Source organism: Pinus tabuliformis, chromosome 4_1 (assembly GCF_031772625.1).
Source record: "Pinus tabuliformis cultivar Carrire ecotype Pingquan chromosome 4_1, CPIR1, whole genome shotgun sequence".
Classification (NCBI taxonomy): domain Eukaryota; kingdom Viridiplantae; phylum Streptophyta; class Pinopsida; order Pinales; family Pinaceae; genus Pinus; species Pinus tabuliformis.
This window is the reverse complement of record NC_142303.1, coordinates 665,193,869-665,206,459: the sequence shown is the minus strand read 5'-3', so window position 1 is coordinate 665,206,459 and position 12,591 is coordinate 665,193,869. Positions and strand designations below refer to the sequence as shown.

The following is a 12,591-nucleotide window of genomic DNA, read 5'->3' as shown; positions in this document are numbered from 1 at the left end:
AATCTGTTTGGCATCTTCTGCATTGGCGGTGTGGAGTTGCCTTCAACCTACCCGTGAAGGAGACCAAGATCACCAGGAGGACGGATCGTAGAGGGATCACAGTGAGATTTCCCGTGGTGTAGCAAATTCGGTGTGGATCATTTCTCAGCGTGGATCATGGAACTTATGCCCAAGATGCGTGCATGCTGCTCTATCAATGATCTCTAGGATTAGTGCCTGAGGAGTCAAACCCCGATTGCAATTTGTGGTTTGGCATAATTTCCTGAGGGATCGAACCCCACTCCAACGTGACTGAGACCGGTAATTTTTTGGAAGGTGAAGGGTTGTGGCCTGCGCCTGGTTGAAGTGTGGGCCTGGTTTAGCAAGAGATGGGCAACGTGTGATAGGAGCGAGGGTTTAGTCTATTGTTGCAGCCCACAACTGAGGGCTTCTTGAAGATTTAAATCTGGGCAGCGCATTGGATTTAAGGCGTGATCTGGGCACCAAATCATCACTTGTGTAGATCGGTGGTTTTGAACAATAGTGAAAGAGAACCGAAGACTTCCCTAGAGGCCGAGATCCTGAGAGGCCTGCAGCCTAAGGCAACGATGAATTCTCAGATGGCAGATTATTTAAATGAAAGCAGCAAATTGGATGGTTCCAATTACATAAATTGGAAATTTAAGCTTCAGACTTTGCTTGAAGGTCAGAATACCTACAGCATTGTCATCGGTGATGAAGGTAAGCCAACTGTTGCAAATGGTGGAACGAATGCAACAACTCAAGAATGGGAGAAAAGGGAGCTGAAGGCAAAGGTCCTACTAAAATTGTCAGTTAAAGATTGCATCATCCCTCATATTCGGGATTGCAAGACAGCGAATGAGATTTGGACAACTCTCAAAGACATGTATGAAATCAAGAACACCAGCCGAACCTTGTTCCTCAGGAAGAAGATCCTCTCAATCAAGATGGAGGAGAATGAGTCTGTTTCGTCATTCTTATCTTGGATAAAGGAAGTTAAAGATAAACTATCTGATATCGGTCAAACCGTGGCAAATGATGATCTGGTGACAATCACCATGAACGGTATGACAGATGACTATCAGATGTTTATAACTGGATTGAATGCAAGGGAAAAGCCTCCAAGTTTTGAAGAGCTTACTGGAATTTTGCTACATGAAGAGGAAAGGAGGTCGTCTCTCAAGCCTCAAGATCCAGATCTTGCATTGATAACAAATTTCAAGGCAAAAGGGAGAGCGATGGCTGATCAGAGGAGGGGCAACACATCAGAAATGACACCACAAGGTATGACCTCGTATAGAAATGACTCTGCTCCTGAATGTTTTTATTATGGTAAGATAGGCCATATTGCTAAATTTTGTCGCAAGAAGAAGGCAAATCAAGAGAGGTACAATCAGAAAAGGCATGCAGGTCATTTGGCAGATGCAGATGCAGATACAGACCCAGATCAGAATTTGGATGTTAGACTATTTATGGCCGAGGGTGACACTGCTATTGAGGAGGATGAATCAGATATTTGGATCGTGGATTCTGGAGCCTCCTCGCATATGTCAGGTAAAAAGCAATGGTTCAGAAATTTTAAAGAATCCAACACTGGAGCAAAAGTCTATCTTGGAAATAATAGTGGGTACGAGATGAAGGGACATGGAGATGTCCTTGTTACTCTGCCTGATGGTAAGATTAGGAATATATCTGATGTGTGGTATGTTCCTGGCATTAAGAAGAACCTGATTTCTGTGTCCAAGATTACAGATCAGGACCTCAAGGTAGAATTTTTTAAATCTTATTGCATTATTAAAGATTTGTTGGATCAGATGAAGCCCATTGCTACAGGTATTCGCATAGGAGGACTCTACAAGTTGGATGTGAAAAGTACGCCTCAGCAAGCCTTGATGACGTCAAATAAGTCTGCTGAAAGGAGCCGGGACAGCAGGTATCCATCATCAATGGTACCTGCTGAGAAGGTAATTGGAGCGCTTCACACCCGAATGCTTCCGTTTCAATTGCTATCCCGGCCCCTAAACCCGAAGAAAATGAAGATCGACTCCGACACCAACCACAGCAGCGAAATTCACGACGAGAGCCTGGATATTCTTCCCACGGTGGTTCCCAATTCGGCATCGGTTTTGGCCCCGTCGAGTCTGGAGATGAAGAACCAGACGACGCTTTCCCGTCACCTGTCCCTGTTAGACGAAGGGTCAGATACTCCATTATTAGTGGCTTCGACGACTCCAAATAATAGTTTTAATAACAGGAGGCGGAGGACTGCGAGCGATAGTAATATTTATGGCTTTCGGCCAGAGAGACAGCGGTCGTTCAGGCAAGACGTCGGGCATGCTGCCGCAGAGACCTATTTGATCACCAGATTAGCCTTCAGATTGCTCGCATATCTCGGGTTAGGTTATAGATGGATTATAAAGTTCCTTGCTCTTGGCTGTTACGCAATGTTCCTTATGCCTGGCTTTATCCAAATTGCTTATTATTACTATTTTTCAAAACGTGTTCACCGAAGCATCGTTTATGGGGAGGAACCTAGAAACAGGTTGGATTTGTATATACCAGAGAATATGGATGAACCAAAACCAGTGGTAGCTTTCATAACTGGTGGTGCGTGGATCATTGGGTATAAAGCTTGGGGTTCTCTCCTGGGACAAGAATTAGTTGAAAGAAATGTCATTGTTGCATGCATTGACTACAGAAACTTTCCTCAAGGTACTATCAGTGACATGGTTGAAGATGCATCTCAGGGGATTTCATTTGTATGCAACAATATTGCTGAATATGGGGGTGATCCAAATAGGATTTATTTAGTTGGACAATCAGCTGGTGCACATATTGCTGCTTGTGCACTGGTGCATCAAGCGATAAAAGAAGCAGGAACTGAAATAACAGGTCTTACATGGAGTGTCTCTCAGATTAATGCTTATTTTGGTATCTCTGGTGGGTACAATCTATTGAATTTAATTGATCACTTCCACAAGCGTGGCCTATACAGTTCTATTTTTTGTTACATGGCACAGGGGATTACTCTATTCCATCGGAAGCCAGCACAAATTTTGCTGATGCACTTAGATCGGTGGGTGCTCAAGCTGAAGTAAGACTATATGAAGGAAGACTGAAGTTTGATTTGTTTAGGGACATTTTAGGTGTGTTTAAAAATCCCTTTCTCCATTAAGGGGGGATGTTAGAAATTAATGGAGAATAGGTTACTTAGTTATGATTTGCTCTTTATTTGACATTCAGTTCCTATTAATTAGGAATCTGTTTCTGCCTATGTATCTATTTAATTCCTGATGATTAATGAATAAGTGAAGCGAATGCATTTGCTGGAGGGAGCTCCTGGTGATCTGCACCTGTGAGCTCCCATGTGTTTGTCCAAACTTCTGTCTTCTGCATTTCTTATCACTCTAGAACGATAGTGTATTGGTCCTGGAGTGCGAGGATACTCTGTTGGAAGATGTGTATCAAAGAAGAAAACGCCATCTAGATATGGTGTGAAGTTGCTCCAATAATTACAACCTATGTTGCAAGAAACTCCTATTTTGGTGGTGTACCAGTACCCGGGACGCTTCAAAATGCTGAAACGACTTTGAAACGTCACCACTGGCGATTTTGAAACACCGGACAGTACGGCAGATGGCGTTTCGACAGAGTTCCAGCGCAACATGCTGAGTTTCAACGGCGGAAAAGAAATTATTTTTTTTAGCCTCTTTCAGCCATCTCAACTAGTTGGGTGAGTTTTCATTTCCTAACTTTGCATCATTCATGGCTTCTCAAAGTAGTGTTTTCAAGTGCCTCTAGATTGGGTGAGTTTTTCATTTTGTATTATTGTAATTTTGCAGCAATCATGGCTTCTCAAAGTTGTATTTCAAGTGCCCCTAAAGCCACTCAAGCAAGCATGCAACAAGAATATTACCCTATATGGAAGTATGTTACCAAAGTGAAGCAGATGGGTTCCGGTGGTACGTGGGAATGGAAGTGCAATTTGTGCAAAAATGAAAAGACCTTCAAGGGCTCTTACACAAGAGTGAAGGGTCACATTTTGCATGAAGAGATAAAGGGTATTGATGTGTGTGCACATACCAAAAATGTAGAAGTGAGGGCTAGATTCAAGAAAGAGAGTGATGATGCTCAAAGGTTGAAGGATCAAAGACGCAAAATCGGCATGGGCACTACCAATCCTCGCATGTCTCATAGCGTTGAGCTAAAGATTGTTCAAGAAGGAAGAAAGAGGAGGGCACTAGAAGTAGAAGTTGAGTTATCAAAGCCATCAACTCCAATTCAAGATAGCAAATTGGTGAAAATACTTGATAGTCAAGGGAGAGAAGAAGTTGACTCAAGACTGGCAAGGGCCATCTTTGCTTGTGGCATCCCCTTTAATGTGGTTTGATCCTCATATTGGCAGGGATTTGGTGAGAGCGATTAACAAAGCTCCTCAAGGTTACAAAGGCCCAAACTATGAAAAAGTCGGAACAGTTTTGTTGAAGAAAGAGAGGCAACTTCTTGCTGATGTTCTCAAACCAATTCGTACCTCATGGGGTAGTACAGGGTTTCTATTATCTCAAATAGCTGGATTGATACAAGACGCAGGCCTTTGATTAATGTCACTACATCATCACCAAAAGGAGCCATGTTCATCAAAGAAGATTGTTTGGGTGAGATAAAGGATAGTAAGTTCATTGCTGATATTTTAATTTCTGCTATTGAACAAGTAGGTTCAGAAATGTGGTGCAAATTATCACAGATAATGCACCAGTTTGCAAAGTTGCAGGCTTGATTGTTGAGAGTAGATACAATCACATATTTTGGATTCTTTGCATTTTCCACAATTTGAATATGATTTTAGAAGAGATTGAGGCAAAAACAGAATGGATTAAGGAGGTCACAGGGCAGGCTATGGAGATTATAAAATTCATCACCTACCACCACCAATCTCAAGAAATATATCGAGAACACTAAATTGGAGTTGTTGAAGGTTGCTGAGACACTGTATGCCTCAAGCATCATCATGTTGTGTCTCCTTGTTGATGTTAAAAATGCATTAATGAGTATGGTGGTGGGTCCAACTTGGGCCGAGTGGAGACAAGGCAAATTCAAAGAAGGGAAGTATGGTGAGGAGGGTGTTGGTTGATGAAGATTGGTGGAGAAAGATTAATTTCTTGCTCAAGTTCACATCGCCTGCATTTGCATTTGATCTTCTTCGAGTTGCAGACACAGAGAAACCTTTCTTAGGAGAGGTTTATGATGGCATGGATACCATGGTTGAAAAAACTGTGGAAATTATTACACAAGAGGCTCCCACTCTTCTTTTTGTGGATTTTTATTTTGCTGAACAAGTGAGGTCCATTATTGTTACTAGGTGGAATGGTTTCAACACTCCATTGCGCACTTTGGCACATGCTCTAAATCCAAAATTTTATGATGAAGATTTCATTGCTGAAAGCAATGGGAAAAGTAAGGCTCCACATAAGGACAAGGAGGTGGCCAATGGAGTGAAGAAAGTCTTTCAGAGGATATTTCCAGCTTCTTTACAAACTGATGTAAGGCAAGAATTTGCCTATTTTGTTGCTGGATTAGAGGATTTTGCAAACATATCAGCTTTGGATGAGAGGAGGACCATAGAACCAGTTAAGTGGTGGACTTGTCATGGGGCAAGTGGTGTTCATTTGAAAAGTCTTTCCATTTGTATCCTATCACAAGTGGCAAGCTCTTCATCAGCAGAACGGAATTGGAGCACCTATAGTTTCATTCATAGTGTGAAGCGCAATAGGTTGCGATTGCATAAGGCAAAGGACCTTGTATATGTGCATTCAAACCTATGCCTTGTATCTTGTAGGGGTGAAGAATATACAAGTGGATCTCATAAAGAATGGGATGTGGATACAGAATGTTCAGATTTAGAGCTCTCTCTTTCTGCTCTTGATACTACCATTGGTGATGCAAGTGCATCTGGAAGCACTAGTAGAGTTTCCACTTCTGCTGAACAAGCATTTTGTTCTATCTTTGCTGATGAGGATGAGGAGTTGTATTAGTAATGATATGTTGATGTAGCCATGATTGTCTTTAGTTCATGTTTTATTTTAGTTTTAGCACATGATGTAAAGCCTCATCTATAAAGGCTAATTTTGGGTATTTACATCAGGTAATCATCTACTGGAGACTTGGAGTTAATATAAATTTGGATTTCCTTCTAAAATGTCATTTATATGCCTCATTCTTTCTTTCCTTGCAAAATAATGTGTTATAAATTATAATTTATTTAATATTGACTGAATATATATGACGTTTCGACCGCATTTCCATTTTACGGGGGTCGCGTTTCGAGCCGTCCCCATTTCGGAAACTTCTAGACATTTCGGCGTTTCATGCAACTTAGATTACATCCCTAAGCAAACCTATCTGGTCCTCATAGATTCTAACATAAATTGCATCTGGCAAATTCTTTTCTAAGATAGTCCACTCTTGTTGTACCTTTTCTGTCCATTGACGCTGACCAGTAGACTGGCTGGTTTTGTTTAAGAAGAAATGGTCCGCGGGATCCTTCACAATATCACAATGCCTTAAGTATCTAGATTCATCATTGTCGGCCAAATCAGACAAAGGATCCTCCTTTTTCTGTGCTTAACAGTACTACATGTACATTCCCCTGAATGATCGACACACTTTTTGAAACTCTACCTGATTGTTAACCCTACAAATATTGTATCTTGAATTCCCTTTTGGGGTACATAACTGTGCTTCCTCTTTCCTTGCTAGCATAGATGAGTCATCTATAGGGTATAGTGCATCCATCGATTTCAGCAGATGATACTGTGAACCTCTCATGAATTCTTTTCCTTGAAAATGTCCAAATTATTCCTATCAATAATACATTTATGGGTACATTGTCCATGCTTACTCAAATTTGATGCATCTGACAGCATTTTGGACCCTCGAAACCAAAGCAAACCCCTGGCAAACTGTGCAACAAATTTAAAAGCAGCTTGAGAAATTGAAAAACTTCCACTATTCCCTTGCTTCAATCTTTCTTGTGGATGAATTACACTATTCCCATGTGCAGTAGTATGATCACTGTATGCATCAATCTGGCACAAAGAATATTCCTCAACCTGTTGCTCTTGATGAGGTATACACATTCCGTCAGAATCAACAATCTACCTAAAACTCGCTATTCCAACCCGTGACTCAAAGATGTAATTAATAGACCTCCACTGTCACAAAAGCGCTAGATCACGGCTGAATAGGAACGTCACAGAAATACCTGCTGTTATGCCAGATCTTACTTAAGCATTAATGTTATGGTCAAACTTTTTCCTGTACAGAATTACCATACGCATAGGGTCTCATCTAATTTCGGGTGACGTCCACCCTTTAGAACAGATGTGTTCTGCCCAGAATTTTCCTTCATAGAGACTCGTCCAAATTTAGAATGACTAGACTTTGCCTTTATCTCAAATATTTCTCAAACTACTTCGTTGCTCCTCCAAATAATTGAGAGAGATCCCTATGGCAAAACAAAGACCAGAAATATAAAAGAATTTTATGAATTTGGGTGGAATCTTTCACCACCGAAATTGATAGGAGGAAAGGGTTTATGAACTTGGGTGGAATCTTTCACCACCGAAATTGATAGGAGGAAAGGGTCTTAAAACCCTCAGAGTCTCAGGGTCAAAAGAATAAAGATAAATGATCCAATTCCATGATGATCAAAATGAATTCATCACTCTCATATTATAGATTTCCTAGAGGGATCTCTCCTCCTTAATGATTGAGTAAATTTTACTTCAAAACCCAATTTTGGGTTTCTTTGCCTAGCTACCCCAAAACTCACCCAGAATTGGAAATTTTAGGCTTTTCCCCTTTACTGAGGACTGTAGCCTACGGGGATCGGTAGGTTATTTCGTCCCTTAGGCCAATTAATCCCTTGGGAACATTCCAAAGTTAATGCTAATGTTAAATTCTTATAACATCACCATTAATTGTTTCAGGATGTTTGAGTGGTTCCAGCCTCATGGACTTCATATGGAGAAAATAGAATTTCATATCCCATCCAAAATTCGACAAACTTAAACAGTTTTCAGGATTTCAAATTGGTAAAAATGCAACATTTCATTAGATCGTATATGAGGGTATGGGAATGGCATTTAATCAAGAGAAAGCCTTTTATGTACCTCAATGTTGATGATATTGAACATTGCTTGTCGTTTAAGTAAATGTTCATGCTCATTTATTCATAATGCTTTCCTTCCAAGTTTCAATATTTATATATATATATATATATAGCGCATTTCCCCATTTCCAGTTTTTTGGGGTCATGTTTCTAGTGTGTTTTTGTTTTGGAAACACGTAACCATTTCCCCATATTGTGCAACTTAGAGCCAAAGTGAACGATCACTTTATAAAATTCAATCTACCAAAAAGTGCATGTGTCACATTTTAATACATTTTTGTGTTATTTTTGTAACATCGGATGTGTTTTAGCCACGAGATTTGGTGGAGAGGCTAGAACACATGTATTCTCCAATACCCATAAATCATTTTCAGAAATTCCACCTAGAGACTACTTAATTAGATTTATTAGTCAGTTTTTAATATTTCCTAAGTCTAAAATTAGGACATATGATTAATTAATCACAATTAATTAAGTCATGGTGAGAATGTTTTAGAAAAGTACATGGATCGATTTTTAGTTAATCCTAGCCATCGATTAAGATTTAATCATGGTCGTTGAAGTCTCAACGGAGGATTATAAGAAGTCCATGTGGCTTGGAGAAGACACACCAAATCAGTTGAGCATTCGATTTTGCTGGGAAATTGATCTCCAGAGTAGCAACATTCAGTTGCCAGAGGTGATTCAGTGAGATCGAAGTAGTGAGAGAGTGGCATAGATAGTGAGGTTGGAGGAAGCTTTTCCAATTCCAACGAGTACATTGCAAAGAGGTAGTGATTGCCACAGAGAGGTAGCACAAAGCCCTCTTGGGGAGATTTTTGTTTTGTTGGGGTGAAGGAGAAATTTTGAGCCAGAATTTGGGTAGAGGGTCTCAAGGCAAAGAGTATTAGTTTCCCAAACAACAACTAACGAGATAGTGAGAGGAGATGCAGTTCTGAGCTAGTAGGACGGATTAACTGAGTAGGTTGATGCAGTGTTGCGCAGAGGGAGCAAGGAGCAACTCAATTCGAGCTAAGGTTAGTGTTGGATCACCTGTGGAGTGAGAAAGTTTTCTCACTAGTCATTATGGCCAGTTATTTCTCTGTTTAAATTTCTAGTTTAAGCATCCATAGATTGTACTCAGTTTTCACTACTGCATAGTATCAAAACCCTCAACTGTTGCACTGGTTTTCCTAAGTTGGGTTTTTCTGGGGACATAGTCCAAAAATAATAGTGTATATTGTGTGTGTGCATCTATTTCTTCTAGCACTTTTTTCTTCCGCAGTATTTTATTTGTGAATGTTGCAGTGTATTTAATTCGATTCGATATTTGTCGTAGCACAAAGCAAGTAAATTATTTAATTGAATTAACAATTAGAAGAATTAATATCAATTACTGCAATAGGATTCAAGGTTAGCAGAATTTTCACATGGTATCAAAGCGCAGATTGTAATCCAGAGAGCTTAGTCGCAGAAGGAAAGAGGAATTTTGTAGCTCTGCGTAAGCAGTAGTTCAAAACCCTTAGAGGCAACACAGTTTCTTGGCCATGAGGGTTAATTTCTTGAGGAAAAATCGATTTCTCTGACAGAGCCATAGAGAAATCGGATTTCTCTAGTTTGAGGATTACTAGAGGCAGAGGGATCTGTCAATATTTTCCTTGCAAAGTAGATCTCTAGCTGGATGCAGTGTTTTGCAGCAGTTGTTAGTGCAAAAAAGCGTTAGGAGGAAGAAAGAGCACACTCTGAGGGAAATTTTCCTTAGGGGACTTCTAGCTTTAGAAGTTCAATTTTCTCTTACAAATTAGTAGTCGTTGTGAGAAAATTTACTCACTCCAGCTGGGAGTGCATAGAGCCTAGCCGTAGATAAGCAGAAGAGATGAGGAGGATTTCAACTTATTTTGTTGAGATGGCCACTCTCGGACTACGAGATTAGGACAGGTTGGATGGCGCTTCTAACTATGTCATCTGGAAGGCAAGGATGTCCTTCCTTCTGGATGAACATGGCCTAAAGCCATATATTAATGCAGTGATAGTTATTCCCCAGGATGCAGATCAGTTGAAGGAATACCGAACGGAGATGGCAAGGGTGAAGAGGTTGATCCTAGACGATGTCTGGGATCATGTTGTATTACATAGTGGCCAAGGAGATGTGGGATACAATTTCCATGCTATACCAAGGCACTTCCGAGCAATGGAATATGTACTTGGAGGAAAAGCTGAGATGCACCAAGATGCAGAAAGGGTAAGGCATAGAAACCTTCCTCACCAGGATTCAGGAGAACCGGGATCAGTTATCAGTTGTTGGGGCAGCGCCTCAGCCCACAGAGCTAGTACGATTGGCACTCGACAGTGTCTTAGAGGAATGGCAGGTATTTGTCCAAAGTATCTTGGGCAAAGAAACCTTGCCAGGTTGGGATAGGATGTGGGACGATTTGCAACAAGAGGAGTTGAGACGAGCTCTTTTGAAGAGATCCATTAGTGGTAATAGCAATGGGTCGAAGCAGGTAAAGGAGGAGAATGTGGTCCTCACATTGAAGGGTCCTAGTTAGGGACAAGGGGAGCAGCGAAAGAAGAAGGACCTGCCGAAGGTGAAGTGCTTCAGATGTGGTGATCTTGGCCACTACAGCACCCAGTGTCCTCTCAAGAAGAAGGACAAGGAGGAGAAGCAGGACCAACAGACAGCATTAGCAAAGATCAATATGTTGTCCTCCAAGCTGGAGGAAGACTTTGCATTGTTTGTTGACATACCCCTAGGAGTCAAATGGGGTGATTTGATTTTCTAGCCCCAAAGTGCTACATATGGGCAAGATTCTTAAGGAAGTCCACCTCTTGAATCAAAACCTTGCTACGGGAGACCACAGTATTTTAGTAGCAGGATGGATCAGTGGCAGTAGATGTAGTAAGATGACAATGTGACAGACACAGAGTCTAGTTGCATGTCAGATGTTGGGGAGTGCAGTGCAAAGTTGTCAGCAGTGCAGTTGGCACAGTGCAAAGTCAGTAGCAGTGCATATGCCTTAGTGACAGCGCAAATACTAGCAGCAGTCAAAGGCTCAGGTGAAAGATGTATCATACTGATCAAAGTTGATTCATTATTTTGGATGCTTTTCAGTTGAAGATATTGTAGTTGCAGCAACAACAAATGGAGAGGGAGTTGCAATGCAGATGCAATGTTGGCAGCAATTCAACCAGCAACAACACAAATGTAGCACATATCAGAGTTGCGCAGTGGTGGTGAGCAGCAGTAGCCAAACATCAACAGCGTGACAAGAGAGGATGCAGAGACAGGGTGTTGTTTCAGGGAGTGTTAGTTTTTGTAGCATTGAATGTGTTCTAGACACAGATTTGGTGGAGAGGCTAGAACCAATGTTTTTTAAACTTCAACCCGGGTTCGGAACCAGCCGAGGATCGACTCCGACTCCAACCTCGACTCGATATCGACTCGACCGGTTTGATTTCAATGACTCAATCGTTGTAAAAAATACATTAAATATTTATTTTTTAATGAAAAAACATAATTTTAAAGATTTTCATTCATGTTTCCAAACACAAAGCATTAGAATATAGAGAGAAGACAACATATGATCAAAGTAGGCTCATGAATATATCCATTATATCAAAATGGCACCTAGTGCATTGTCCAATACATACATGATATAGAGATAAAAACAAAAACACATAACCAAGGAGGCTCTAAATGGCCTCTACAACAAAAGTAAAACATCACTAGTCACTAGTCACTACTGGCTACTGCTAGAGAAGCCAACATCATCTGGCTCAGACTCTGAATCAGAGTCAGACAAGGAAACCCATGGCTCCTCCTCATCACGATCTCCAACTGCAACTATAGAAGTAGTAGCACTAGCAGGCGCAATGAGGGGGTTGGGTAGCTTTTATAGGCTTGGGAAAGGTTAGATGGACAAGCAAAAAACCTAAAACCAAAAAATAACCAAGTTTGGAGTCCGCTTTCCCTCCAAATTCTATTGTTGACCAGGTTTGACTGGCTCTATTGGTTTAAGTCAAACTCGGTCGAGCTTCCCGATCTGTTACCAAAACGGTCGATTCAGTTACCGGCTTGATTGGTTCGATATCATGCTGGCCTTTGAACAGATTTTTGTACCAAGCGGACCCGGGCAGGGGTCCGTCTCGGCCGATTCCGAATCGGTTCAACCAATTTTTAAAACACTGGCTAGAACACATGTATTCTCCAATATCCAAAAAATGTTTTCGGAAATTGCACCTAGAGACGACTTAATTAGATTTATTAGTCAGTTTTTAATATTTCCTAAGTCTAAACTTAGGAAATATGATTAATTAATCATAACTAATTAATTCATGGTGAGAATGTTCTAGAAAAGTACATGGATCGATTTTTAGTTAATCCTAGCCATCAATTAAGATTTAATTGTGTTCGTTGAAGTCTCAACACAAAGAAGAAGTCG

At 40.7% G+C, this 12,591-nt stretch overlaps 1 protein-coding gene across 1 annotated transcript; it reads left to right on the top strand.

Moving 5' to 3' along the window:
* Positions 1-5,108: 5,108 nt before the first annotated feature.
* LOC149177860 (uncharacterized) lies at positions 5,109-6,032 on the top strand. The gene has a single exon (XM_089421904.1). The coding sequence runs from the start codon at positions 5,109-5,111 to the stop codon at positions 6,030-6,032; it is 924 nt and encodes a 307-aa protein (XP_089278030.1).
* The last annotated feature ends 6,559 nt before the right edge of the window (positions 6,033-12,591 follow it).

Coding starts and splice junctions, on each gene's coding strand:
- LOC149177860 (XM_089421904.1), top strand. CDS start 5,109: ATGGTGAGGAGGGTGTTGGTTGATGAAGATTGGTGGAGAAAGATTAAT.